Genomic DNA, 24497 nt, shown 5'->3' with positions numbered 1-24497 from the left:
CAGGATTTTGGAAAGCCTGTGTTCAAATGCTTTTGTACTTCCTCTAAGCAACACCAAAAGCCTCAGGTAATTACATATCCGTGCAAGGCTGCTGTTTCCCTTGATCCCCCCTTATTTCCTATTTCAAGATCACATTAAATTCAGTGAACTCCTTGTCTAGGCAGGTGCTGTGACAGCCCTAGCAAAATTTTTTTTGCTGCCCTAGGCAGATATAAAACGGCCACCTACATACCGGCACACTGCCAGGGCACTTGACAACTCTTCCCTTGTTGCAGGTTTCTGCCTCCAGCTGTGCTGGAAGTTCATGCTCCCATTCCTACCATCTCCTGCCAGAGAAAGTGTGCTTGTGCTAACATGGACGTGGGAACTGGAATGGATGGAGTACAGGCACATGCTTTTCCCCTTTGTACAGGTGGTCAGGATTTCTGGCAGCTGTTTGTGGTTTAATGTCTTTAACAGCCATACAAAGGTTGCTCAGTGTGACCGTCAGAACCAAGCAGCTCTGATTTTAGCTGTCCACTAGATGAAAGGTTACTAAGGGACAATTGTGAGTAATGTTAAATTAGCATAAACTCATATAAAATAGTTAAATTCAGTTACTCAAAATTAGCCATTGAAATATGTGTTAAGATGGCCAGGCTGATGACTTTAAGAATCAGTGAGTTTTCCAAGGTTCAAGAAAGGCACATCTACAAAGTCTTGCTAGAATTTGGCACAAGCTGTTACTGCTTGTTAAATGAGAGGAGTTGTTGTGTCCTACTAAATCACTGCAAAGAAAAAAAGTGTATTCTTGAATTTGTTTTGAAATTTCCTCTTACTCACAGTGGCCAAATGTTACCAGTCTTGCTGTGTCAGTAGTATTCATGGAGACAAGTTATTTCTTGATCCTGTTTGACAGAATTCTTTTTCTGTGGCTGAAAAAAAGGAGACAGTTGAGGTGGTGGTGATACTGGGGGGGTGGGAGAGTTATTTCTTTAAGGTGATGCACAGCAATGTTCTGATTTTAATACAACAACCACCAACGAAATACCCATGCCATTGCAAAGTGCTCCACTTTGAACAGTTTTGTTATAGCATTAATTTACACCTTTTAGATTTATAGAAATCTTATAAACCATACTTCAGGTTATCCTCAGAGTATTTATTCTGTTTCTTGCTTAGTGTTGGAGAGTTATTGTGTCTGATGGTGAGATTACTTAAGCACCATCAAATAACTAATGAATTTCCTAAATTCAAATTGGAACTGGAAATGCTGTATTGAGTTCCTATTTCACTTTCCACAGTTCATAACACAAATTTTTTGCTATATTTATGCATAAAATAGTGTGCTCTTTCAATGGACTTATTTCTAAATACAAAACATTTGCAAATAATCACTGTATACGAAGTCTAAATATGTAAAAAAGCAACTGGAAGAAAATCACTTCCCTTTTAGAATTTTGGGTGTTCTTCTTACAATTCCAACAGTTCTTATGATGCTAAAATTGAAAGTTGTTTTTTCTGTAAAGAGGAGGAAGTAGGAAGGCAGGAGAAGTAAGCAACACGTCTGTTTTACAAACCAAGTGTTAAGTACTGCTTTCTTCTCAGTTCCTGGAAAAAAACCCCTGATATCATTATGGCTTTTGAAGAAGTAGGAAAGGCCTGTCTTTTCAAGAAGATAGTATTATTAAGGTATTTATTACTAAGCAAGCACCTTTTAAAATTACAATATATTATTAAAAGTACTGCTAAACACTGTGTAAAATGATGGAAAATGCTTTATCATATAGAATGAATCTTATAACCTACAAGTTTCAGGTTTGTGTTCCAGAGTTTGTAATTGACTTGGCAGTAGTAAGTTTGGATTTATGCTCAAAGAAATCTTTGAAGTCTCTTTGAAGACTCCTGGGCCTGTCACTCATTAGGGGAAAAAATACATTTTGTAAGTATTTAATTAATATATATGTTTCATTTAATAAAGTGATACACTGAAAGCAAATATAAACTGTCCCTCTCTGAATTCCATGTAGAAATGCTCATCATATTTTTTTCGCTCTTAGAGAGGTGCTTATTACTGTGTAATACTTCAGAGAGATTTAGCAATGTCATTGATATTGCCATTAATATTGAGCTCTATTGTGTAAATTTGTACAAGGTAGAAATGTATTTAAGACATTAGCAAACAACACCTTTGTACATAAACTCACCTGAACTGCTCCTCTATAGAGAAAATATTTATAGGCTTGTATTTCAGTTTTATAAAGAGAAATAATTGTAAGACTCAGCATTCCCATTGAGAAAATTACTGGATTCCAGATGCAGGGAAACCTTACCAGGTGAAAAGGATCCACAGCAGGGTGGAAAGAGTAAGGCTTTTGTGTACCATCATCCAAGGTATGACTTTCTAGGGCCATGTGTCAGGATTGTTATTAGACTCAGCTTTTCCCCATTTTGCTATGACTTGAAAAAAACTGCACTTCAGTTAGAGGTCCCCTGTGGGCCCCCTGACCAAGTAGCAGCTGTGAAAAGTTCTGTAATGTGAACTGCAAACTGTTTTATTAAAAAAATGCCAGTTTTTACACAGAAATCACTCAGGGTAGAGTGCCAGAAAAGATCAAGATCTTCCTCTACCACCATGTGATGGACAGCCCTCGCCTCAGAAAAGCTTGGTGACTAAAATGGCAAGGGTGGGGCAAGGCAGGAAGCAGGAATTATTACTTTGAGGGGAAGCACATGCTGGCCACTCACCTTATGCCTCTTGTAGCTCAGGATCCTGGTCCCTTGCATTCAGGTGCTACTAGGACCTTCCAGAATGTTTTCAGGAAAAAAATTCAAAAGTGCTTATTTTATTGTATGCGTTTGATTATTTTAGTAATATATTTAAGAAGCAAAATACTTGCTTGCTACTAACACAGAACTGCTTGTACCAAAACTCATTTCACAAAATTTGGGAGACTCCTGGTTCAGTGAAAGGCAGAAAGTGTAATCTTCCCAGGTGGGAAGTAGTTGTTGCTGTGTATTCTGCTTGTGAAGGAGGCAGGGGACGTCTCAGCATGCTACTCTTGCTTTAAACATGTCTGGTGTAGCCTGGAATTGTGCTGCCTAGAATCTTACTAGACCAGCAGATAAATCCTGCTTACAGTTATGTTAGTAATAAATGCCAAATAAGTCATATGATGCCATAGGGGCACTGCAGATTTTTCAGCATTTGATCATAAATACATCCTTCTTTATTTAATATTTTCTAAGCCACAATATTTGCTATACTTAGTGTAAAGAATGTCTGCTAAAATTGCTTATTATTATTATTGTAACAGTCTAGTAGTACACCCTGCTTGCTCTTTCGTTTCTCCCCTCATAGTTTTCCGTAAATACGAGAATATTTTGTAGTCAGCTCAGGTGCAAACAAGTGAATAATCATATGACCTAAACACTGCTCTTACACGTATAAACATGAAATACAAAGGGTACTCAAAGGTCAAGAAACATCAAAGGTTGAAGACATGGATGTCTGCTGCTTGAACCTTGTTCCCGAGTCCACCTAGTAATTTAGATCATAGCGGCTCTAGGCTGACTCAGCCCAGCCTTCCAGGGGCACAGTTTTTTCTTAGCACATGTTGAATGACTGCCAGCCTATTGTTCTGACTATTGTTGTCTGCAAAGACAACATGTACTAAAGATGAGAAACAGGAAATGTTCATTTTTCCTTTTTGTGGCAGAAGAAATTTTCCAGATTCCATGTGTTGAGGTAATTGTTCAGAAGAGTATTTTTCCTCAAAATGCGCAAGAGTTCGATCCCTGGAACAATGGTGATGACCAGTCACAAAAATATATAACATGATTATGTATTTTGTAAAAGGAAACACTACCCATTTTCATCTGAATGCAGAGGAAGGTATACTTCTTAGAATGTGTAAACTGTGAGATGCTTATTTAAATAACATATTAAGGAATATTACAGAGGTTCTCTTTTGGGTTTAGCTACATGCCAGAATACGTGGCTCCTCTGAGATCCTTACTTTCCAATAACTTCTGTTTCCTTTTGCTCCCAACAACTGTGTCTTTGTAGCTTGTTACTTTTCCTCTTCTGACTGGCTCCTGGCAATTTGTGACCTACCTTCCTACAAAGGGTCCCCTTCACACTTCATTCCCCAACAAGACTGCTTCCCTGCATAAGCTTATGGTGACAGTGCACACAGAATACAGCATTTTCCATGTACAATCCATGCCAACAGGTCAGGCCCTCATCCTAAGCAAATTGTTCTGGTTGGTCTCTTGCAGACCCAGTCCCTGCTCAGCCCCCTCCCCTTGCCTGTGCAACTCAAAGATGATTAGTAAAGAAACAGGAAAGGATGTAGATTTGGGGAAGAGAAGGTAGTCTCAAAGCACCAGTAAAAATGACGTGACCATGATTTCCACTGTGCATTGGCAAGTATTTCTCAAACACAAAACAGAACAACAGTGCAAGTCCAACTGCAAGTCAGGCAGAGAACTGCTCCTTGCACCTTGCTTCAGAGGGAAACATAAAATACACAGTAAACTGCTGTGCCAATTACAGGCAAAATACTTGTTGATTTATATACTTCATGTGTCTTCTAAAACTGATAATTTACATCTACTTCCCAGAAACAGTGATTTCACTCAATGCTGTATTTTTAAAACAAGAAAGAAAAAAATATTTTCATTTATCAGTGATGTTTTCTACAAAATGTACTCTCAAGGTTTTTACTAGAAGTTTATTTCTGTTTATCTAAGGTTGAATACCACCCTTTCCAAAGACCTCAGGAGCTGGTTGATTATTGTAAGAGCAGAGATATTGTCTTTGAAGGCTACTGTCCTTTGGCCAAAGGGGAAGCACTAACTCATCCTACTATCATTCAGATGGCAAAGAAGTATGGCAGAACTCCAGCACAGATTTGCATACGCTGGAGTGTACAGGTAATGGAGGGTGGTAATAAAAATGTGTCTTCTTTCTCAGGGAAAAAATGCAAATAGTTTGGGTTTTGTGCATCAAACCAGAATTTGTACAGACAGTATTTCTGCCTTCCGTATGTTGATACCGTGTGAACTAACTGCTGTACTGGAAATTTGGAATGTCGTAGGCAAACCGTGCCAGTATTTTAAATATGCAAAGAATCTGATTCTGGAGAATAAGTACTAATAAGAGATGTTTTCAAAGTAAGTGTTACAAGCACTATCAGGCATCATTCCATTTCTGTCACTCAACACCAAGTACTAAGGAATGAAATATTGTGTTAAATTGACATAAACCTCATGATCTGTGTTGGAAATTAATGCAGTGTATATAACTGCAGTTGCAAATGGCATATAGAAATGTCAGTGTCCCCAGAAAAATGAAATTAAAACCTCAGAAGACATGGGGAATGTCTTCAAATGTTTTGAGAGAGATAATTTTCTTCAAAACTGTGTACATTTTAATGATAAGAAGCATTATGTTTTCCAGAATGGGATTGTCACTATTCCAAAGTCAACAAAAGCGGAAAGGATAGAGGAAAACTGCAAGGTGAGATTTGGTTATGCACTCAAGTCTGACTTACATCCAAATAACAGTTTTCAATACTTTGGCTTGACTCCCCATTTTCCTATGCCAGTTTTATACTGGAGTAACTCAGTTAAAATTGGCAAATGATGGTACCATAAAGTTACTGCAATGTAGTAGAAAACCGTAACTCACAAATATCTGAAATCAACCAGAGAGCTAACTGCTGTGTATAAAGAAAAATACATAGAAGATCTTTTGTAGTTGGTTTTTATTATTAATATTTTTATTTATGACTTTGCTGGTTGTAGAACATCCTACTCTGGTTATGGTTCAGTCCTTTTTGTGATAGGTACACAGGTCAAATGGAAGGAGCTGTGCATAACACTATGTGAAAGCTGTAAAACTCACTTAGGGTTATCTCTCTGAGGTGGAGACCTTCCAAGGAAATCTCAGTCTTGCCAGAGCTGGCTCTTCCCCTATCTTCTTCCTTCTACTCAACATGCAGAAAAGGTCCCAGCATGAAGGGGATGGACAAAGAAAAGAGGGCACAAATGAGGACTGGCAGCATGATTCCTCCCCCGCAGCCTTGTTTTAATTTCCTTTTCATACCAAATGGTTTTAATTCATTACTTGATTTTTCTCTCCATTTCTCTAATCTGAAAGTGTGCTTTCTTTGGGGGAGGTGAAACCACAACAACTTTATTGTTACTTCCAAAAATATCATTGGGGTATGCACTGTTTAGCAAATCAGGAGGAAACTTTGCAAGACAGGAAACTTCTGTCTTCTATTTTTATCACTGTGTGTGTGTGTGTGCAAACATATACATTTAATGAGGATTTCTGCTGGTGGCCATGCCTGTTTATATAGCTCCTGCCTTGATTATTTATTCTGACACGCACACAGCCTTCTGTGGTACAAGCACAGCTGCTTGTGGTACTGTAGTGTGAACCAGACAGAGAACAAAACCATGTTAAAAATCCTTCCTTATTCTTTTTATTTTATTTTCCCCAATGATATTTTAAATCCAGATTAATTTTATTTCTTACAGAGTTTACTCTGTTGCACCACCAATTAATTTCACACAACTGAGGGAATGTGTTGCAGCAAAACTTAAAACACTTAAGATGGAGAGGAGGAGGGAAATGGCACAGTTATCGAGTGCTGTTTATCACATTTGCTTTCTTTTCCCCATGCCAGTGTGTTGGCCTGAGTCTCTACCACTTCTAGTCAAGCTGGTGAAAGTACATTTAAGCCTCAGTATGTAATATATAGGTTTCTAGTTGTGTGACAGGTCCCTGGTTTAGGTTTAAAAAGCTGAAGATTTGACTACAAGGGTCATTCCAGCAGACAGGGATTGCTGGATAATGCAGGATGGGAGGAGCTCATTTGGCAGCAGTTCAGGACCCACAGGATCTTTTTATTGAACATGGAGGAGCTCTGACAAAGACAACAGAAGCAACTTTCTGATGATAATGTCTGAATAAGACATCTGCTAAGAAACCACTGACACCGTAATTCCATGTTGCAGGTCTCGGCACAGGAGAAGGCAGTGGCTGTAAGAACCTGTGCATGAGGGCAGGTGATTGCTTTCAAGTTCGAGTTAGTACTGAGGCACTGTAGCACTGTTTCTGTATTAGCTGATCTATCAGTGCTTTGTCAAAGCAGAATCATAGACAAGATAGATAGAGCCTTTGGTGTGCTAGCTTTGTGAATGTCCTGATACTTTCTAATAATTTTTTTTGGCTAAAGGTCTGAAGAAAAGAACTGTAACATTCTAGACTGAACATTGGGATGCAAGTGAAATACGGAGCTCAGGTTCCCAAAAGGATTGCAGTCAGGGTATGCCTATTCCTCTAGCAGTGACAATATACAGTCTTGTCAAAAAGAGCAGCTTTGATACTACTCTTGTCTTGGACCCTTGCCTGAGGCCAGAGTGCTACAAAACCATCTTAACAGTCTACAAATAAAAATGAATCACTCGGGAGCAAAGGACCCAGTGGAGCCTGTCAGTTTAATAGAGTGTTTTTTTGTGACAAAATATAAGAAGAATTTGCTGATTCTCTCTGTGTTCTGAAGTTAACTATACATACATTCCCATAGGTGTTTGATTTTACAATAGCAGAAGACGATGTTGGAATTCTGAATGGAATGCATGATGGGAGACATGTTTCCTGGGATCCAAGCCTTATTGAGTGAACGAAGGTTTGAACTTTTTCCTTCTCAGTGATCAGTGAATCACACCATGTAATTTAAATTCAAGGAAGGTTACAGTATGAATGTAATCATGATAGTAATGTCTGCTATTAATGATAACTATTTTGAAATCCTTAACATTGAAAACACAGAAAAGATATTTTTGAGGATAGCACTTTTTTACTATCCTCACAGAGATTTTATATTCCCATCTCAAATCCTCTTCCCTAGTTCACTGAAGCCTATGCAAAGACTCTTGTTTATACCATCCACCCTGCATCAGGCCATTTAATCAAAGAGCATGATGAGGTATCCCTTCTTGAAAAATGTAGGGAAAAAATGCTACCTGCTAGTGTATAACAAAGGTGTTAAGTATGAAATAATTTTTCAAGTACTTTGTTAGAGGTAGAATCTACAAAGAAGAAAAGGCCAGGTGAAAAAAATGTATCATAAAACAGTATTTATGTTGTACAATAAACTGCAAATCTCCGCCAAAAATACAATCTCACTGTAATATGCAATATCTGAGCATCACAAAAAAAAGGTTTAAGCATATGGCATTGACTCAGAGAGTTCTATGCACATTACTTAGTAGCCTGTAGATACAACAAAGTAGAAATCTTTCCAGAGAAGTCCATTTACTAATAAAGTATCTGCACAGCTGAGTTGAACAGCGAGCTCTGAGAGCCAAAGAGGCATCTTTGTTATTACTTACAGAAAATTCTAATGAGCTTTTTGTGAGAATTAGTTTAGCTTTCATTTTGGGTTTGTCCAGGAAATCTCATTAACAGACTGTACTGTTCTTCAGGTTTTTTTATAAAATGGCTATCTATATAAAAGAGATAAATAGAGATACTTGTAGTTTACAGATCTGTTTTGAGAAATATGCCTGCATGGTCTATTGGCTGAGTAGTCAACTTCTAGCTGCTTTGGTTTGATATTTTAGGAGTTTCTGCGTCTAGAAAGGTATGGAAAATCTGATTATGATTTATATTGTATGTGGACTTCCTGAGGCAGTTTTCCCAGTGCTGTTCTGCTTTAGTCTTATTGTGAAACAAAGCTCCTCAGCTTTTTTATCAAGAAGTGACTTACAGCAATCATATACTCTAGCCTGCATTGTATGTCCTCAAAGTAGAGCTTGGCTAAAATACAGACAAACTTACCTTTTTGATAACAGCTCCTCAGAGTATTTGGCTAGTTTTTCCTAGTAAACTTTTCCATAAAAATTTGTCTAGATTTGCCTCTGAAACCATTAATATATTATTTATTATTTTTAAGAAAATATGAAATGCTGGTTACTAATACCTGTACAGTGTAATGTTCTGAGAAAGATACACAACCTCTCCAGTAAAGCTGTTTTCTGGAGTTTCAAGCTTGGCCTGCAGTCCAGGAATGCCACTTCAGGTGTCTAAGAACAGCTACGTACCTGGCTTAACTGTTGTGATGAGGGGTTCAATAGTTCCAAAAAGTAAGGCTCATTTATAAAACTAAGGTAATTCTTGGCTTTTTTAAGCTTTTGCAGAAAATGATGGCAATGACTAAGTGAAAGTTGGAAAGATTGTCCAGAAATAAACCTTTCTACCAGTGGCTATCAGCTAATACTATTAAAAAGTCACTTTATTGAACAACACCTTAGCAATATGGAAAAAAATTCAAACTGTGCTGTTGAGGGAGTCCTTGCTTTACAGTGTATCTGAATTCATAAAATGAGGACTAGAAAGAAGAGAGTCATGCCTAATACTCACTCAGTGTGGCTTTTTTGGTAGTGAAGACTTTCAGAAATTACAAAAGATAAGTCTGAGTTTCACCTCCAGTTCTCTCTGAAGAAACAGACATCACATCAACATACTACTCCCAACATGAATGATTCACACTAAATCTTTATATATGCTAGCAAATTCTAGCTCCAGTATTACCAGACCAGGATCAGTTAGGCCTAGTTATGTGGCTAGAAGTCCCATGTTAGTTATAACAGTTCTGGGGTTTTTGCCCTTAATTCTGACTGATGACCTCCCTTGTTCTGAGCTAAATGGAATTAAAACAGATTTTCTTGGAAATGCCCCACAGAGGTGACTTTAGGCTACAGTGAGGATGGCTTTGAATTCATTAATATATTTCACTGTTCCTTCTGTCCAAGAGATTTTAGAGTGGTTTTTTGTGTCTGCATCTGCTTTTGCTAGGAAGTCAAGCCACCATTTTCTTAATCTAGGTCATGGTATCTAAGCAGTGCAATGAGTAATGAAGGGAATAATCAGAAATAGTATTACTAAAAAAAGCATTATTCTTAAGGAATAGCTGTGGCAAGTTACAGTTTTAATCTGATACTTTTCTAACTATATTCACTCTTAACTGTTGTTGGTTCAGGACTTTTTTTCTGTGGTTTTTTTTCTTATTATTATTTTGTAATCTTTCCTAGCACTTCCTTTGCTATCAAGCAGTGGCTTTAGAACTACAGAAGAGTTTAATTTTAACTATGTACAAGGTCAAGTGTAATTTAAGGCGAAAATAAGCTTTTTCAGTGCCAGGACTCAGCTGACCCAAACTATCTTTCTCCCAGGTGTGATGAGCAGTTTTGCACATTGTGCCTCACTAAGAGCCATTGTTTTCTGCTAGAAGCTATTAATTGCCCTAGGAGACTGGAACCCTGTTATCTCCTGTGTCCTTGAGATAAGTCACTGGAGCCTCTTCCTTTGAATACGGTATTCACAAGTTTTATACTGTGTTTGTTAATTAAGAATCATTGAGTAAGTCCTCTTTTACTTTTGATGAGGTTGCAGAGGGAAAGACAGAATCAATAGATTCATATTTTATGTTCCTCTCCACAACTAAATTGACATAAGCCTTGTGGTAATAGATTTTAAGCTAAGGCTGCTAAAGAATAAGTCCTCATCACCTCCTCTAAATGAACCTTTCTAAAGTACTGACAACATTGATCAAAGAAATAAGACAACTAATAAGAAATTAGCAAGTGAACAGTAGCGAGATTTAGGGGTAGCAGGGAGGAGTGATGTTTGGTAATAGAAGCAGAACATGGAAGACCAAAAGGATATAAAAGTGCTGAACATATGAAATCAGGAACTTTAATTCCATTTTTTTTATTTATTCTTTGGTCAGTTAGCCTGGAGGTGCTCATTTTTTAAGGTTTTGTTTTATTTTGAACTCAGAATTTGTCCCTCAAGTGAATTCTTGGAATTATATGCATATTCTTCCCCAGAGTTGAAATTCCTCCTCTTGCTCTTATTTCTGTAAAACAAACTTTCTCTAAAGGGAAAAAACTTTTTCACCTCTCTACAATGACCCTTTTTAAGATGCAGCAATGCATCCATTTCATCCACATAACCCATCATCTTGTCAATAGGATCAGGGAATACACCAGAAAACTGGTGTCACTTTTTTTTTTCCCTATCATATAGGTCGTTTATGGTAGTGACTGATTGGGGCACTCCTTTTTAGTTGAGATAAACCATTATTTAAAATAAGATACAATTTATCAGTGCCATCTACCTAAGTGCAGTCAGTTGACTTTGCAGGAGCTCTGTGATTCCTAATGGAATAGGAGTCTCTTGAAACATATAAGGAAAAGAAAAATATAAACTAAAACTCAGTGGAAAGTGTGAGACCATTTTCAGTGCAGCCAAGTAGCTTCTTGCCTAATGAGTGGTTCCCTCTCTTCTTTTTTCTTGCTTCTTTCTGATTGTCATCTTTTATATTACTGGAGATAAAGGCACCCAAGAATGCTTCATTGGAAAATAATGGAAATGGGGTTTTAAAGTGCATATTCAAGATTTTTTTTTTTATTTGGGCTGCAGAAGTGTTTCTATCACATCTGTCCCCCAACATGGCTTTCAAGGCATTATTTTCTGACTAGCATGTGTAATAAAGAAACTGTAATGCTAGTAAGTTCACAAATTCACTGAGCCAGGTAGACTGCATAATATTGGCCCCATTTTTTGCACCGTGGTTAACCCACGTGTTTGAAAATGGGGATAAAGGTGGCATAGCTCTTGCTGGTTGAAGATTGAATCTTGCTGATTGAATCTAAGCAGTTAACTCATTCCACATTGCCACACCCCTTCCAAAGCTTTGAAGCTCATCTCTGACTATTGTGCATTGGGTAAAAACTACAGATAAGCCAACCCAGCAATTTTTTGTGTTGCTGTGCTGGGAGACTTTTTCTGTACCTAATTTTTTGGCACTTTTTGTAGCGTCCAAGAAGATGTCTGTACTTTTGAAAAAAAAAAAAGGCCAAGTATTTGCACTGCCTTGTAGTATCATCCTCTTAATAATTGCTCCCTATATTACAGTGTGATACAGTTTGGGTGCAATGATATCCATGCAAACTATTGCATGTCACTTTCTCAGCTACTTCAATTCTCTCCCTTTGGACTTGAGCTTTTCCTAATGTTATATTCATCATAGTGAAAAAATAAAGTACAAATTCTCACAAAATGAATGTAGTAAACATTTTACATTAGCTTTTTAAAACAAAAAAGGACATTTAATTAATATTAATGATCAATATCAAGAACATAAAAACAGGCCATCTGCATGCTCATACTGAAGAAATATGTGTGCTTTAGTCTTTGCAATGTTCTCATCACTTTTTCTTTTTCTCCAAACTAGGTTTTTGATTTTAATCTGAGGAAAGAAGATAAGGAATTTTTGAACACTATGAATATCAACAGAAAATTAATTCATCTAACCTATCCCCTGTGGAAACTATAATTTAAAACCAGATTGTTCTAGATTGCAAAAGTGATGCAACTGAAGCATTAATTCATTTTAAACTGAAAAATAAATCCGAATTGTTCTCTTAGATATTCAGAGAATACCTAAGAATTATCACTCAAGAATCAGTATCAATGGTTTGTATTTACTGTTATGTTAACAAATTAATAAAATCATTTAATTTACTCTTTTCTGTGTTGCTTTCTTACAGATACAGAAATGCTTACTTTTTTCTGCTCTCTCTGAACTTTGTGGTATAGCCCCCCAGTATAGGTTATCTCACAATGTTATAATTTTCTTCTGCCTGCATGTAACTTCATTTAAGGTGTCATTTTAACCAATATGAACAAATTAGCTTACAGATTTTGGAAAGTATTAGTTACTTAATGGCGCATATAAGAGCATGCTACAATGCATGGAAATTTTGACAAATTATTCAAAATATGGAATATTTGTTCAGATATTGCATCAGAAATATGAATCTGACTTTTTCACTGTTTTTTATATTTCTTGTAGTCATGAGAATTTTGGGGGATTCTGGAGGCCACTCTGGATACTTTCTTGGTGATCAGACCTGCTCTCTTGGTACTGTTTTAAGGATCCCTGTTCGTGACCCAGCACTTAGGGAGGAATGGCTCTCTTTGGGGTCTAAATTGTGTCAGAATGATTAAAAGTACATTTTGCTTATATGGATAAAGATTTTTGAAGGTACAAAAGAATGATGTGTTGGGGACAAATCCTTTGCTAATCTGTCTTGCAGGGATTTTCACTGTCTTTTCCAGATGGATAGTGTTCAGACACTCCTCTGGTGCAATTGTGAGTTGTCCAGCAGCATTAGCACTGGGAGAGTACAGTCTCCTGGTGGTGTCAGAGGCCACCAGTCTTGGTATGCAGGCGTTGGGCGGACCCCAGCTTACAGCTTCTCTTCTGACACGATCAAAGCATTTTCCTGCAAGGAAATTGCCCTGTGACTAGCCCTGCTTCTGCAATCCTCACTACACTAAGCTGTCATTGGAAATTCCACAAGTTTGATTGTCACAGGCAGTTGGTGTTATGTTGTTGTTGTTGCTGTGCTCTAAAACATGAGTTTCTGCTCATCCTAAAAACTCAAGTACCTGGGAGCATATACATACTCAGGATCTCTGTGACCAAATGCCTTTGCCTCTTTATGTTTGTGGACATGTTGCAAAACAGTTTTTTAACCAGTTTACCCAGGTGAAGTGGCTGTTACGTGTCAGTTCAGTGTTCTGATGTGTGCAGCTCTCCTGGCATTTGACTGAGACCTGCATTCTGGTTATTTCTGAAATGCTGCATGAATAACATTGTGTTGTTCTTTCTCCTTATTCTGACCGTAGCCAATTCCAAGTCGAGTTCTCAAAGGAGCTGAATATACACTGGATTTCTGTATGTATTTCACAGAAGTACAAGCTTCCTTAACAGTGGACCTGGCAGTTGCAGAGGTACTGAGAAAAAGAGTTGTCATTCTGTTGGTGGCTTGTATTGTTGGTGGGGATCAAGTATAACCCTGGTGTAAACCCCTCGCTGAACACTTAGCAGCAACTACACTTTTGGTAGAGTTGGCTGGACCAACCTGAGTTTACTTGTGTTTCAGCCCTGGCAAGGAGGCTAGAACCTGTGCAGTTTGAGCCATGTTAACCTATCATCTCTGAGGATTTAGACAGCTTTCAGTGCAAATCCAGCTGATCTGGCTTCATTTGGCCGAGAAGAGTGAAGCTGTATTTCAGTTTTCTCTGTTGAGATGTCAAGAGGGCTGTAAATGTGTGTGGTCATCTAATTTTAATGATACTTTTTGTGATACAATACCCAACCTTTTGAAGTGGAACTTAAATTGCCTGTGTATTTTACCCAGTGCTGCACCTGGGGTGGGGCAACCCACAGGGATGGAGAAGGACTTGGGAGTGCTGGTGGATGAGTGGCTGGATATGACCCAGCAATTTGAGCTTGCAGCCCAGAAAGTGAACCGTGTCCTGGGCTGCATCAAAAGCAGCGTGGCCAGCACTGAGAGAGGGGATTCTGCCCCTCTACTCCGCTCTGGTGAGACCCCACCTGGAGTAATGTGTCCAGGTCTAGGGTCCCCAGCACAGGAAGGACATTGACCTGTTGGAGCAGGTCCAGAGGGGGCCACAAAGATGATCACAGGGCTGGAGCACCTCTCTTATGAGGGAAGGCTGAGAGAGTTGGGTTTGTTCAGCCTGGAGAAGAGAAGGCTCCAGAGTTAGTTTATTGTGGCCCTTCAGTACATAAAGGGGGCCTACAGGAAAGCTGGAAGAGGGACTTTTTGCAAGAGCATGTCATGACAAGACAAGAGAGAATGGCTTCAAACTGAGAACACATTTAGATTAGATATTAGTAAGAAATTCATTACTGTGAGGGTGGTGAGGCCCTGGAACAGCTTGCCCAGAGAAAGGGTGGATGCCCCATCCCTGGAAGTGTTCAAGGCCAGGTTGGATGGGGCTTTGACCATCCTGGCCTAGTGGGGTGTCCCTGCCCATGGCAGGGGAGTTGGAACAAGATGATCTTTACGGTCCATTCCAACCCAAACCATTCTATGATTCTGATTTTACACAGCCTGTGAAAATTAATTTGTTGAATGTAACATCTCTGAATTGGAGTTCTCTCAGTTGGTAACCAGTAGCCCCAAAATGAAAGCCTGTACATCTGACTAATGAAACCCTGAGTCATTCTAACCTTTAATTAAAGCATGTTCCTTTAATATGTTCCTCTTGCTTAAAATTAGGTGGGAATTACTTCCTAGAGGGAAATGCCCAGTGAATGCACTTTTATTTAGTATTTTCTACATATTAGCTAAACAAGGGGGAAAGCTTGAAATATCTAGGGTATGTCAGGCAGTTGCAGGGGATGCATGTGTCAGCCTCAAGCATGATTTATTTCACATGCCTTTTCTGACAGTTGTAACTTAACGGCTGTATTTTCCTCCAGGCTCTCAGGAGGCTAAACATCTTTTCAAGTTTCTAGCTTTGTGGTGGAAGAGTTAATGTCTGTTTGCCAGTGTAATTTATCTGAGTCATTCTGGGAGAGGCGTGGAACAATTGAAGCGTGACTATTAGCATAAATAAGAGAGGGACCCTCTACCCTCTTCCTGAGGGTAGAGTACTCTTACTGTCTTTCAGAGGAAAGCTGCTTCCCCATAACAACTGCTGCTGCTAATTGACCAGTGTGATGCTATGAACTGAAAGACCTGATATATTGAGCTCTGGTGTATTGTGATATCTGTTTGCATTTCAATTTGGAGTTAACAAGAACAGAGGAAGGAACAAGAAAATTTCTGCAGTAAGTGCAACTATAGATTACCACCAAAGTTAGCATTTCACATACACCAAGGTGCTTTTTCTTTTAAAAGTTTGAAGAGAGAAGGAGTTATAAAACCTAAACTCACTTCTTTTTCTGTCTCTGTGTAATAACTCTGTTACCACTGTAAGTAGTTGCCATTGCCAATTTTGTTTTTTAAAAAAATGAATTTAAAACTTCTCTTCATATTTTCAAACATGTAGGTATTTTACAGCATCCTCTGAACATGCATAGATTTTTTTTTTTTTAATGTGATGCTGTTTGACAGTGGCAAAAAGTGAGCTTATCCCCCATGGGTCAGTGCTGGCTTCTGCCTCTCCGGTGTGCAGCCTGGCACCATCCTTGCCCCATCGGGCCGGTGCCTGCCCGGGGGGAGCCGCTCGTGAGTCACCCAGCGCCGCAGGAGGCTGCAGGCCAGCGTGCGGGTGGCAGCCACCGGGCCTGCCAGGGCAAAAACACACCTTGGTGAAGTGGGAAAATGGAAGAGCCTCTTCCAGGTGTTTCCTTTCCCAGGTCCTGTGAGAGGCAGGACGGAGGCGGCATATGGCCATAGCCCTGCTGTGCCTAGTCGGGGGTGAAGAAAGCCGGAGGGTCGGGAATCTGTCCCCGCATCCCCGAGGCGTAGGGACCGCGCTCAGAGCCGGCCGGGCCCTGCCGGCTCCTCCTCGCCCGGAGCGCCGGGCGGCGGCCGCTCCCGGGGCGGGCACGGCTGGGGCGCGACCGCGGCGTCCCCTTCCCCTCCTCCTCCGGCCGGGCAGGGCCGGGGGGTCCCGGGGGGAGCACTTCGCAGCAGCGCCCGCCGTGCTCACGCCGGGCGGGGCGGGGCGGCGGCTGGGCTGGGCGTGCAGGTCCCGCACGCAGCAGGGAGGAGTTAGAAAGGAGGGTCGGAAAAGGGTGGAGAGCGGCAGCTGCAGAAACATTAAAACCACCGAGCCCCCCAGCCCGCCCACCGGAGTTGCTCCGCGGGCACGCAAGATGCGCAGGGCCGGCCGGGGCTCCGCACCGCGCTGGAGCGAGGTGAGGCTCGGGGAGCCGCGCTCCGCCCGCACCGCGGCACGGGGGATCCCGGCGCTGCGGGTCTCGCTCGGCGCGACCCCCGGGGCCCCGAAACAAAACGGGGGGGGGGGGGGGGGGAGACTGCCCGGGCCGCGCCGTGCCCGGCCGGGGGCTTCGTCCGGCCGAGATGGTGCGGGACGGGAAACACGCGCGGCAGAGACCGAACCGGAGCGGGGCGAGTTTGAGCCCGGGAGCGGTGCGGGACAGGAGTGGTGCGGGACAGGAATGGTGCGAGTTTGAGCCTGGGAGCGGTGCGGGACAGGAGCGGGGCGGGTTGGAGCCCGGGAGCGGTGCGAACTGGAGTTCGGGAACAGAGCGAGGAGTTGAACCCACTGGCCTCGGACCTCCTGCTCTGCCCCGGTTAGGCTGTAATTTAACAACTCTGCGTGCTGTTCTTTTTCCCTTGCATGATACCTGAGTTTTAATTCTTTTTAAATGTCCACTACAACCTTCATATGTAAAGGCAGTTTGCTCTATATGTGTATTCCTTAATCATGCCGATTTCAAAAGCTTGCAATACTAGTTATTTAAATGCAAGGGTTTTTTTGACATTCTTTGTTTCAAACCCATGGAATGGGCTTGCGCTGTAGCTTAATTACATATTTTTTTTTCTTTTCTAAACTTTTACTGCTGTGGCTTTTGTAAAGCATGTTCTTACTTGTGTTTAGCAAGGGCACCCCTTACCTGTTTACAGCTTTGAGATGATCTCTTGTTTACATACACATCAGTGAATTTACCACTGAGATGGCATCAGTAAATTGCATAACTACCCCCTTCCAAAGTGCATTCAGGCTTTAATAATGGAGGAGAGTACAGGTCTCCTGTCAAGTAATTTCTGTGCAGGCTTTCATACATTTGCAGTTAAATCAAGCAAGCCCTTTCCCTTTCTAAATCTCTGCTGTTGTATTACAAGTTGTGTTTCCTACTGAAAAAAAGAAGGCTAGAACTTATTGCTGGGCAGCTTTGAGATCTTCTGAGTTGGAAAAAGTCCAGTAATGCAGTCCTTGCTGACTCCAGTTTACCTGTTCAGCTCTGAGTGACAGAACTTTTTTGTCTTATTAACTTTACCTATTGAATATGCCTAACCATCTTTTAAATGTATTTTAGTAGCTGAATGAAACTGGTCACATGTGAATACCTATATGATTCTGATACACAATTAAACTAGCAGATTATCTTAAACCCTTTGTGATTTTTTACATTGTTTGCCTTCCTTCTTTTAACTCTGGGCTTTGTGCCTCTTGTTCTCAGGGCTGCAGTTTCTGAGGCCGTGCAGCAGCACCGGGCAGGCTGCGGGGCCAAGGCTCTGCGGGGCAGCCCCCGGGTTTGCAGTTGGTGTCACCGTGTGGTGCCGCTGGGGAAGGAGCGCCAGCCGGGCACCATGAGCTCTGGCACCACTGCCCCGCTGAAGGTCATGAGCAACCCGGCCAACACTGATGTCAACTATGTCATCAAAGAGCATTATAATTACACGGGAAAGCTAAATGAGAATGTGGACAGTGGAATTAAAGTGACGTCGGTGGTTTTTATCATCATTTGCTGCTTTATAATCTTAGAGAACATTTTTGTCTTGCTTACCATCTGGAAAACCAAGAAGTTTCACAGACCCATGTACTATTTCATTGGGAACTTGGCTCTTTCAGACTTGTTGGCTGGTGTGGCTTACACTGCCAACCTCCTGCTATCTGGACACAAAACCTATAGCCTCACACCCTCCCAGTGGTTTGTAAGAGAAGGCAGCATGTTTGTTGCCTTGTCAGCTTCTGTGTTCAGCTTGTTGGCCATTGCCATTGAGAGATACATCACCATGTTGAAGATGAAACTCCACAATGGCAGCAACAGCTTCCGCTCCTTCTTGCTGATCAGCGCTTGCTGGGTTATCTCCGTGATCCTCGGGGGACTCCCGATCATGGGCTGGAACTGCATCAGCCTCTTGTCCAACTGCTCCACCGTGCTGCCTCTCTACCACAAGCACTATATTCTCTTTTGCACAACCGTTTTCACTGGCCTTTTGCTATCTATTGTCGTCCTGTATTGCAGGATCTACTCCATGGTGAGGACTAGGAGCCGCAGGCTGACATTTCGGAAAAACATTACCAAAGCTACTAGGAGCTCAGAAAAGTCACTAGCCTTGCTCAAGACAGTGATCATAGTCCTGAGTGTCTTCATTGCCTGCTGGGCTCCTCTGTTCATCCTGCTTTTACTGGATGTGGGATGTAAAGTGAAGACCTGCCAAATCCTCTATAAAGCAGAGTATTTCTTAGTGCTGGCCGTGCTCAATTCAGCCACGAACCCTATCATCTACACCTTGACAAACAAAGAGATGCGCAGGGCTTTCATCAAGATTTTGTGCTGCTGCAAATGTCCCCCAGCGGATTCTGGGACCAAATTCAAAAGGCCAATCATTGGAGGGATGGAGTTCAGCCGGAGTAAGTCTGACAACTCCTCACACCCACAGAAGGAGGACGGTGACCATCCTGAAACCATTATGTCTTCGGGCAATGTTACCTCATCTTCTTAGGAATAACTATAGGGGTGTATTTCAGAGCCTTACTCTGAAGTGGGGGAGCTGGGATGCCTCCTGCTCACAGGAGCAGCATTGGGCTGAGTGAGCAAGTAGCATTAGTTCTAATGAGGCAAACGGTGCAGTTGTGAGGCTGGAGTTCAAGAAATGGGACAGACTGTTCTGGCTTGGAAGTCTTTTTTTCCTGGAGCATGTTTTGTCTTTGCACTGAGGCAGCTCAGGATTGTCAGGCGCATTCATATCCTGAAATCTCCTTAGTAACTCTGAAAGACTGATGCCTTGGTGAAATGATGCCTGGTGTGTGTGAGAGAAAGAGAGAGGGGGAGGAGGGAAAGGGAGAATTAATCTTTTTTTTTTTTTTCCCATGTGAGAAGAATGTGAAGTTTTTTCTCCTTGCAGCAAACCACTGACACAAAGATCTTTCTGTACTGAGTTTAGTGGTGGCTCTGGTATCATTGGTTAGGAGTGTTTGTTTAGCACATAACATGGAAAGAGATCACAAAAAAATAATTTAGACCACATACAACCATAATTTGGCATCACTTTGCAGAGTTTTTAGTTAAGTCATAAGGTTTAATTTGCAGAGTCCAAAGCTGTTGGGGTTTTATTTAGCAAGATCATAGCTGTGAATTTTTGCTGTCAGTCCATATTACATTTGAAGACCATGAGCTAGGTTCTGCAGTTAATTTCACCTGTACAATTCCATTGACTGTGTCAGATTTTATGGAGTAGCTCATAACAGCATTTGGCCCCATACATTAATTGCCTTTTTATTTTATAGCATTAAATCAACTGCATTATCATGAAAAACGCAAGGTAGAACTAAGTGTCATTTCTCTTCAAGATGACTGAAAGTATACATAATAGTAAAAAATAGTATTGACAACAGCAGGATTTTTGCCTAAGTAAGAAAAGCTAAAAACTGAAGGGGCATTTCAGTGTTAGGTTAAAAGCCTGTCGAAAGTAAAGATCAGTTGGAAAATCTGAAAAGAGTACCTTGAGTTTCAGAAAAATAAAAGGAAAGTTGAAGTGAAATGACTATAGATAAATGCACTTCCATAACAAAATGCAATACATTTTGGCACATTTTATTAATGTTTATAATTTCAGCAAAGATGTCTGTATTTTATCAATTCACGGAAGAAGTACCTGTCATTAAATTGAATGTATTTGTTTTACAGCATCATTTTTACTCCTCTGTTTTTCTAACCTGTTCTAATGGGGTTGAATGTGTACAATGTAAATAAGTTAATAAGATGCAGGAGTCTTCATGCGCCTAGAGTATTGCTATAACAAAAGTGGTATATCTGGAATAGCTGAGAGAAAGTGATTTACAGTTATTGGCAATTCCTAGAAGTGTATTTTTTAAAGAAAATGTACTGCCTTTGTAGTAAAATTTCCAGTGCAATTAAACTATTGGATTTTTTTCTGGTTTAAAAAATAGTATTTAAAATGTTTCTGACTTTTATTGTTCAATTTGCACATAGCTTTATTGACTTCTAAACATTAATAAACTGATTTTTTAAAAGATTCTGTTATCAGATTACTAGTAGTTTTGTATTATTGTGGTGGTTTCATGCCAGGTGTGTTTTTTTTGTTGATAGAAGCCACTGAAAGAATTCCTTGATTTCAGTACATGCTGGGATTAAGTCAATTCTGTGGGGACACAAAATGCATAATGTCACAGGATCGCGTAAAATACAGAATGAATACTAATCTATAACTTTTTCATCAGCATATGGTGTATTACTGGAATGCCATTAGAAAAATCTCTGGACTAGCAATCCTTCTCCAACAGCTAATGAAGTACAAACAGAAGGAAAACCAGTTTTACCGTGACTGCCTAGAGCAGAATAAGTGAAATAATTCACTTGTTTCACCAGTATGGTTCGTAAGTTTAATTCTTAGTTTATTGCAAACATGGAGGAATTACATGAAACACCGAATGGTGGCCTCAACTCTGCAAGCACTGCAGCTCCGTTGGGTCCACCAGTGAAGACCATGGCAATGGAGTGGAATAGATGCTGCGTTACTTCTTCCAAAGGCTTGACTTCCATTTCCTCTCCTGCGGCTGTTGCCTCTCAGCATTACTTTTAAGTTCCATGGAGCTCATACAGGATGCAGTTGGAGTGTGAAGATAAACCTCACCTTCTCGTACTGTATGTCATCACTGTGCAGGGTTTACTGTGGGAAACGAGAGCCTACTCACCGAGGAAGGCTCTGGGTCATAACCTCACTTCCTGAAGGAAATTCCAAAAATGCCCTGAAGACAAAAGAGTGGAAACAGGGTGGAATTTCTCTCCATCTGTCTGCCTGTACGGAAGGAATGATTTCATGTGTGCTCACTTCCTAGGCTTTTAATTAGTGACCTGAGCAAGGCTGGAAAAAATGGCAAATCTGTATTTGTGCACAAGATAAAGTGTCTCTTGGCTAATGCCTTCATTTGGGCAGGGATGGTGTACTCTGGGTGCTGACAGTCATGAGGGAAAGCACTGCTTTGTCCCAGGGATAAAGTCACTTCTGTGCAGAGCACCACAAGTATATAAACCATGAAAGTCCAAGTTAAGCCCTCGTTGTGCTCCCAGTGAGTAAATAAAGGCAATGTACAGGGATGAGGCAATGCACAGGGACATCTGAATTTGTAGAGGTGTTTTTATCCAAAGGACTGGGGCCTTTCTGCTCCCGAAGCCTTATGGGCATTAAGGTTGTTTGTCCCACATGTGACAAGGGATGAGCTATATCAGCATGGCTGTGCCACTGACCCCTCGTGACTACCACTGGCCTTTCCGTAGTCATAGCTGATAGCCCACAGGTGAGTCACTTCCCTTCGCTTTGCCTTTGTTTCTGTATCCCTTGCTTATCTGCCCCATCTAATTGCACTGTGGGCCTTCTTGGAAAATGACTGTTTCCCCTGCGGAGGTGACTGTGAGATGGGAGCCCAGTTTTCGTAGAGAACTCAAAGCCCTACGTAATTCATGCAATAAAAGACACGCACGCACCAGAGTGTGGCACTGGGCCATGGGAAGCGTTTCCTACACTCTTGATCATGGTGACTGAAACTGGCTTCCTCCATAGACAGGCCACATCTATGCATGTAGACAAGACTCAGGGAACAATCACTGTAATAAAATAATAACCTTAATAACAGTAGGGGTTCCTGCCGTGAAAAAATAAAGGCAGGCCACTTTGTACTGTTCCTAACTTCCTGCAGGAGAACTCTGCAGCTCCTTGGCCAGGGCCATGCATTCCCATATACCAGCAGGTTAGGCCAAAGGTCTTGTGCACAGTTTTGAAGGATGCAATGTAGAAAGCACCATTCCAGCCCCAGCCTGCCTTCTGTGTGCATGGAAAGGGTGTGGAGCTTTGTCCTGGTGTTGGCCGTATGACAAACAGGCAGAGAAAATGAACTGAGGACTGAAAAGGTGCATTATACCAAATGTCTCTGTGAAATAGAATAGCCTCAATTATTCAGAGTAACCTGGCCCTTTGATGTTTAGTCTTTTTCCTAGCTGTTCTTCCAGTGCAAGAAATAGAACAGGGATAGAAAATTATCATAAAATCTCTCTGCTGCTTCCCTGGCAACTCCCTGACTAGGTATGTCTCTGTGAGAGCCAGTTGTAGCAGGGTGTACATTGGGCAACAGAGGGGCTGCAGCCCGAATGCCCCACAGACCGCTCAGCAGGAACTAACCTTGGGCATGCTGTACACCACAGGCAGCCAGGACTAAAACTAGGGAACGGAAAACTGTAACAATACTGTTATCCATCCTTTTCTTACTCTGTCAACTAAGAAATTTAGGGATTGCCCAACTGTACCATTTCCTATTTCCTAATTTGGCCTGGAAGACCTCAATACTGATTCAATTTTGTATGGTCTGAGGCATTGTCAGATGTTGTAAAAAGGGTCAAACTGACAAAGCACCCAAAAATGTGGGTATGCAAACCAGAGCTATGTAACCTGCTCAGCTATGAAATGCTGGAAATTCCCCGATGAAATTTGCTAGGAAAACAGCTATCGTCTTTCAATAATTCCTTATACTGTTTATCTTGGAAAATGAAATTAATCCAATACAACTGAACTGTCAAGATTTAAGAAACAAAAAACCCAAACAGAATTCATCTAACTTAAGTTCCTGTAATCTGCTTTCACAAACTTTTCTAGTCTCTTACTCTGCTGAAAAATCTTATTTGGGAGTGAAGCAGGAAGTGTTTCCTTGCACTTGGACCTTCCGTGCTACCTTCATGGGACAAAAGGCAGGAAATCCCATCAGCCACACCCAGGAGTGCTCCGGCATGGAAAAGTCCTAATAAAGCAGAGCTCACAAAGCTCCGTCAACCCTCTGTGAACCTTCCACCAGCCTGGGTTAGTACTCACATAATGGAAACCTGACACAAAGGCCAATATTTATTTTGAGCTTTTGTGAATTACTGCTTGGAGAAGACCCATTTTTAGGTGCACGGTACAGTAACTATACATAAAAACGGCTCATCGGAAACATGTGTGACCAAAGCCACATTAAATATTAAGATGTGTATGTAGCATTTGCAGCGTTTATTCAGAATCACTCCACTCAGCTAAAAGTGGGCTCAAAATACTGACTGCACAGCTTTGAAAACAAATGGACATTTGGAAAACACAGGCTAGAGGGAAATCACTGAATAAATACTGGGTTAAAATTATCTGCTGGGCTTTGTGAAATCATTGATGAAAACTGTATCACTACCTGTGACAAATCTGGTGTAAGCCACAGCTGACACTTAGAGGTCCTGACCTGAGCTGACTGCTAAAGGTAGTTTTGCTCTCTTAAACAATGATATACTTGGCATAAGCCAAGACTTTTTTACTTAGCAGGATACTAGTAAAAATTGCTGGAATAGTGTCTCAGACAAATTCTTGCCCACACTGAGCACCTACAGCTGTATAATGTGAAGGTGGGGGCGTGAATTGCTTTAAGCAATAGAAATAGAATTTATATGGTTACAGAGAATGTGCAATGAAAATGTTCATGATGTGAAAATTGGATTTGGCACGAGATTGTGACTGAGAAAACAGGCATCGGGGACAATCTGGGATTGTGGCTGGGGGTGGGGAGAGGAGAGCTGGACTACAGTCTGATATTTTCCACTTGAAATGAAGGAATCCTTTCTGGTAATGCAGACATAAAGCTGAGGATTTTGAGGATT

The 24497-nt window shown here is 41.0% G+C and overlaps 2 protein-coding genes across 10 annotated transcripts in view; both read left to right on the top strand.

Moving 5' to 3' along the window:
* Positions 1-12590, top strand: part of LOC135418862 (uncharacterized oxidoreductase ZK1290.5-like) — a 45396-nt gene extending 32806 nt beyond the window's left edge. For 2 of the 7 annotated variants that reach the window (XR_010432708.1, XR_010432704.1), the window contains 5 exons: positions 4735-4917; positions 5444-5503; positions 7584-7685; positions 10234-10375; positions 12300-12590. Coding sequence is in view for 2 of the 7 variants with exons in the window: in XM_064664594.1 (XP_064520664.1) it covers positions 4735-4917; positions 5444-5503; positions 7584-7679 (339 nt within the window). In the remaining 5 variants the exon portion in view is untranslated. Of the gene's footprint in view, positions 1-4734; positions 4918-5443; positions 5504-7583; positions 7714-8622; positions 8643-10233; positions 10376-12299 lie in introns of all 7 variants that reach the window. The other 5 variants (XR_010432706.1, XR_010432705.1, XR_010432707.1 and 2 more) reach the window with 5 other exon arrangements.
* A 567-nt stretch (positions 12591-13157) lies between these two features.
* Positions 13158-20844, top strand: S1PR1 (sphingosine-1-phosphate receptor 1). 3 transcript variants are annotated; one of them, XM_064664581.1, is made up of 2 exons: positions 13158-13864; positions 18042-20844. In XM_064664581.1, exon 2 carries the CDS (start codon positions 18172-18174, stop codon positions 19309-19311), a length of 1140 nt encoding a protein of 379 aa, XP_064520651.1. In that variant the 5' UTR covers positions 13158-13864; positions 18042-18171; the 3' UTR covers positions 19312-20844. The 3 variants fall into 3 exon arrangements, with proteins under 3 accessions (XP_064520651.1, XP_064520652.1, XP_064520650.1); XM_064664582.1 differs by lacking the exon at positions 13158-13864 and adding an exon at positions 16624-16751; XM_064664580.1 differs by lacking the exon at positions 13158-13864 and adding an exon at positions 16903-17150.
* Positions 20845-24497: the final 3653 nt, after the last annotated feature.

The sequence above is a fragment of the Pseudopipra pipra genome, chromosome 9 (genome assembly GCF_036250125.1).
Source record: "Pseudopipra pipra isolate bDixPip1 chromosome 9, bDixPip1.hap1, whole genome shotgun sequence".
NCBI lineage: Eukaryota > Metazoa > Chordata > Aves > Passeriformes > Pipridae > Pseudopipra > Pseudopipra pipra.
The sequence above is the reverse complement of the archived record's forward strand: the minus strand, read 5'-3'. Positions and strand labels throughout refer to the sequence as shown.